The 4,738-nt window shown below is 51.3% G+C and overlaps 2 protein-coding genes across 2 annotated transcripts; one reads left to right on the top strand and one right to left on the bottom strand.

Annotated features, from left to right (window-relative positions):
- Window positions 1-172: 172 nt before the first annotated feature.
- On the top strand, window positions 173-3,641 carry FIBRA_06226 (uncharacterized protein; the record flags this gene model as incomplete). The annotated part of the gene is made up of 16 exons (XM_012327960.1): window positions 173-420; window positions 496-726; window positions 780-1,170; window positions 1,223-1,390; window positions 1,442-1,640; window positions 1,690-2,039; window positions 2,096-2,176; window positions 2,231-2,350; window positions 2,400-2,456; window positions 2,506-2,567; window positions 2,616-2,682; window positions 2,737-2,839; window positions 2,891-2,919; window positions 2,974-3,075; window positions 3,130-3,534; window positions 3,588-3,641. The coding sequence occupies 16 exons, from the start codon at window positions 173-175 to the stop codon at window positions 3,639-3,641; spliced, it is 2,667 nt and encodes an 888-aa protein (XP_012183350.1).
- Window positions 3,642-4,224: 583 nt separating this feature from the next.
- Window positions 4,225-4,721, bottom strand: FIBRA_06225 (uncharacterized protein; the record flags this gene model as incomplete). The annotated part of the gene is made up of 3 exons (XM_012327959.1): window positions 4,225-4,393; window positions 4,451-4,537; window positions 4,591-4,721. The coding sequence occupies 3 exons, from the start codon at window positions 4,719-4,721 to the stop codon at window positions 4,225-4,227; spliced, it is 387 nt and encodes a 128-aa protein (XP_012183349.1).
- Between the last annotated feature and the right edge of the window lie 17 nt (window positions 4,722-4,738).

Here is a 4,738-nt window from a genome sequence, read left to right as displayed (position 1 = left end):
GGTGCCGGAGGCGGCTACAGCCACGCAGGAGGGTGTCTGGGGTCCGGACCACACCCATCTTCAAGTTGCCAGGCTGCGCGACGAAACTCTTTCAGTACCACGACGACCACTCAACGCCTGCTCAACGCTCCCGCCCCATAATCCTTAGGCCACTCCTTTACTCCTCATAATCATGGCCGAGGATCGCCGTCCACCACTCCCTTCCTTTGCGTCCCAGAGCTCCGTCACTCTCAGCGACCACAGCGATCCATTCGCAGACCGTCCATCGCGCCAGGTAGCGTTTCAAGAGCCTCCCATGTCTGCTTACGAGAGTTCTACTTCTCTTCCGCATGAGTTTGGAGGCATGGGCGGATATAACGACGACGACGAGGTCGAGAAGCTTCCTCTCACAGCAGCGCAAGGCGGCTTGTATCCGCCTGGGTGGGTTCCTTTAGCGCTGGTCGCGCTGCGCTTATTCCTATGCAACATATATTGATCTGTCATCTTTCTGTCCAGGCCTATCGATCCTAATGCTTATGGTGACCCTTATGATCGTCCTATCTCCGTTGTTTCCACAGCCTCTTCCGGCGTCGATTCAGCATGGAGGCGTCGCCAGACCATCAAACGTGGTGTGACGCGCAAGGTCAAACTTACGAAGGGTAACTTCATTTCCGAGTACCCAGTTCCATCGCCTGTGTACAGTGCCATAGAAGCTAAATGGCGCAATAGCAACACCACGGAATTTTCGTGCGTCGTTTTCATTCTGCGACATTTTTGCTTGTCTTATTATTCCTACCTAGGCATATGAGGTACACCGCAGCAACTTGCGATCCGGACGATTTCTCAGAGGCCAATGGCTATTCGCTACGCACAAAGATGTACAATCGGCAGACCGAGCTTCTCATCGCCGTCACTTCGTACAATGAGGACAAGACTCTTTACGCTCGTACCTTGCATGGTGTTATGCTTAACATTCGCGATATTTGCAAGACGAAGCAATCAAAGTATTGGCGACGAACTGCGGAAGAAGGAATCCCTGGTTGGCAAAAAATCACTGTCGCACTTATCATCGACGGTTTGGAACCCATGGACAAGACCGTTCTGGATATCCTAGCTACCGTTGGAGTCTACCAAGATGGTGTCATGAAGAAGCAAGTTGACGGCAAAGAAACTGTTGCTCACATTTTCGAGGTTTGCCTTCTTGCCTATGTTTATTACACTTCTGACGACCATGCCACCTCAGTACACAACTCAGCTTTCGGTCGATGCTACACCCCAGCTCATTCTTCCCCACGGCGATGACCACTCGAATCTTGTTCCGGTGTCAATCATCTTAGTTATCAAGGCCAAGAATCAAAAGAAAATCAACTCTCACCGCTGGCTGTTCAATGCTATTGGTCGGATGCTCGAGGTATGTTAATTTTGGCAATGTAACGAGAGCTGTTTCTCATGTTCCGTATAGCCTGAGTGCTGCGTTCTCATCGACGCCGGTACGAAGCCCGGACACAAATCCATCTACTACTTGTGGGAGGCTTTCTATAATGACCCCCATCTCGGAGGTTGTTGTGGTGAGATCCATGCCATGTTGGAAGGTGGAAGGAAGCTCCTGAATCCCTTGGTTGCTGCTCAAAACTTTGAGTATAAGATGTCTAACATTTTGGGTGAGTTCGTATCGCCCAACTGGGATCTTCGACTGAACAGTTTCTCCAGACAAGCCTTTGGAGAGTAGCTTCGGTTACGTCTCTGTCTTGCCAGGTGCATTCTCTGCATATCGATTCCGCGCTATCCTTGGGCGGCCGTTAGAGCAATACTTCCATGGTGACCATTCGCTGGCAGACCGTCTAGGACCGAAGGGTATCTATGGGATGAATATCTTCACAAAGAACATGTTCTTGGCTGAAGATCGTATCCTCTGTTTCGAACTGGTCGCAAAGGCGGGCGATAGATGGACTCTGACCTACGTCAAACCTAGCAAAGCCGAAACAGACGTACCCGAAACTGCGGCCGAGCTAATTGGTCAACGTCGTCGATGGCTGAACGGGTCGTTTGCTGCTTCCGTCGTAAGCCCATTTGTCATTAATACTAATACATCGCTGAGGACATTTTATGATTTTAGTATGGTGTCGTCAACTTCTTCAAGTTATATAAATCGGGCCATGGAATCATACGGATGTTCTTCTTCCATATCCAGGCGTTTGTACGTGGATCTGCCTGCTGAATGTGCATTGCATTGAACTTGATTTTCTGGCAGTACAATGTTTTCAGCTTGATCTTCTCATGGTTCGCTCTCGCTAACATCTGGTTGACGTTCTCCATCATTATCGACTTGCTCCCGTCTGATGGACTTGTGTTCTTTGGAACCGCGGACATCGTATGTATGGGCTCCTTCACTTTTATCGCTTGCTCATTGTTGTCAATAGACTCACTGGGTGAACGAAGTGCTGAAGTGGATTTACCTCGCCTTCTTGTGTCTACAAGTAAGTGGACCTAAAGTGACTTCATAATTAGTAGCTTACAAGGAACCAGTTTGTTCTTGCTTTGGGTAATAGGCCAAAAGGAGAACGGATGGCATATACCATTACGTTATGGTCAGTATCATGTTAGAGATTGAAACTCTAGGCTTATGTATTCTTCAGGGTCTACGCTGTTCTTGCGGTGTATTTGTTGGTTTGTTCCTTCGCGTTGACTATCAAGGCGTTCATTGTAAGTGCACGTTATATCTGTGTTTGGCGGCCGCTACATCGTTTCCGTTATTAGGCTGTTCCTTCCATGCTGAAGAACAAGACTGTCATGCAAGTTGTTCTTACGTTCTTTGAACCGCCGGTTGGTGCTTTGATTGCTGCTATGGCTTCGACTTACGGTGAGTGGGGACACTTTGTATCCTATGATGTCTATCTAATCGTTGTTTTAGGTATTTACATTATGGCCTCGTTCCTCTACGTACGTCTTGCGATAAATGTGCTAATGCATCGGGTACTAATGCTACATGTTTAGCGCGACCCGTGGCATATGTTCACCAGCTTCTTCCAATACTTGTGCTTGGCCCCGAGTTTCACGAACATCCTGAACGTTTACGCGTTCTGTAACCTTCATGATGTGCGTATAATCTAGTGTGGTCATTTTACACATCGCTGAAGCTGCCTGTTACAGGTCTCCTGGGGTACCAAGGGTAGTGACAAAGCGGAAGCTCTTCCATCAGTCTCGTCGAAGAAGGCGAAGGATGCGGAAACCGCTGTTGTCGAGGATGTTGCCCGAAGTAAAGAGGATCTTGATGCTCACTTCAAGGACACCGTCACTCGTGCTGTCACCAAATTGGAAGTCAAGGAAGAAGTGGAGAAGCCTACCATGGACGATGAGAACAAGACATTCCGAACGCGCTTGGTCGCCTTCTGGCTGTTGACTAACGCAACTTTGGCCGTGTCTGTTGAGAACTTGAACGGTCTATCAAGTGGCAACGAGGAGACAGACGATGCCGAGCTGCGGGCAAAGCAGAACATCTACTTTGCTGTTATCCTCTACTCCACTTTCGGGCTGGCGGCAGTCCGATTCATTGGGGTACGTTGGTCTGTTTATTGCCCTATACTTCTCGTGACTTACGTCCGTCTCAGTGTCTCTTCTACTTCTTCAAGCGCAATCTGTTCCGTTGCTGCAGGAGAAACTAGACAGCACAGATTTTTTGTTGGGTTATGGACATGGTCGTCGCTCATTATACTATACTGCTACATTTGGAGATCACGGACATTACAGATGCTGTTCCCCACGACTCGAATATCATTACCCGTCTGCCGCATGTCTTCCTATTGCTGTCCGATCGTTATAATGCACGCCTCATTGATGCGTCCTTTGTACATTCGCTTATGCTATTGCGGTAGATCCCAGCTATTACTCGCGAGAGGACATATACCAAAAAAACGCTCTTATGCTGGCATTTTCGACTGTCGTGAGCTTACTGTGTTCAAGTTCGGACGTACATCACAAAGGTAGAATCGGCCAAGGCTCTCGTGGCGTGGCCGCCACCATCGTATTCGTCTACATCTACTGTCAACTTCACGGCAGTCGTCGTCCGGTATACCAACACTTGTGCTACAAACAGCCACGATCAAGGTCCGGCGCCGGCTCGGCGACATACATAGTGCGTAAATATCCGAAAACTACACAAAGCAACGGGGGCGGGCATGGGTGGTGGTACAACCGCACAGAACGGGGTCGGGCGTCAGAATACAGCAACGCGCGGGCGCGGACAGGTCAGAAAGGGTTCTCGTCGTCGTCGTCTGCGGTGGCGGGGGCGGCTGCACGCGGTGTGTCCTCCAACGAGCGGCGCGGCGCGTCCGGTGCGTCCTCGGGGCTCTCCGAGTCCGACGAGGTCGAGTCGGCCTCCCGCTGAGAAAAGAGCGACTGCATGGGCTTCGCGGCCCTGCGCGGCATGGGGCGTGAGCGGGCGGTGCGGCGCGACGCGGGTGGGGGGACTCACTTTGTGAAGTGCTTCTTCTTGGCCGCGCTGAGCTTCTGGCTGACGGGCGTCATCATCTTGTCCGTCGGCGAGACGTACTTGGGGTTGCTGTGCGGGGAGCAGCCGGTAAGCGCGGGTCTCTGCCGCAGCGGGGGACGTACTGGGTCGCGAACTTCTTCGCGAGGAGCGCCTTTGCGCCCATCCCGGGAGCCTGGCTGGGGAGGCCGTTCGTCGCGTTCCCAAGCGGCGCCTGCGGTACGACGACGTGTGCGGCCTGCGACGGGTTGTGCATGGGCTGGACGGAGTTGT

This window comes from Fibroporia radiculosa (assembly GCF_000313525.1).
Source record: "Fibroporia radiculosa TFFH 294 genomic supercontigs, scaffold6550, whole genome shotgun sequence".
Lineage (NCBI taxonomy): Eukaryota > Fungi > Basidiomycota > Agaricomycetes > Polyporales > Fibroporiaceae > Fibroporia > Fibroporia radiculosa.
The sequence above is the reverse complement of the archived record's forward strand: the minus strand, read 5'-3'. Positions and strand labels throughout refer to the sequence as shown.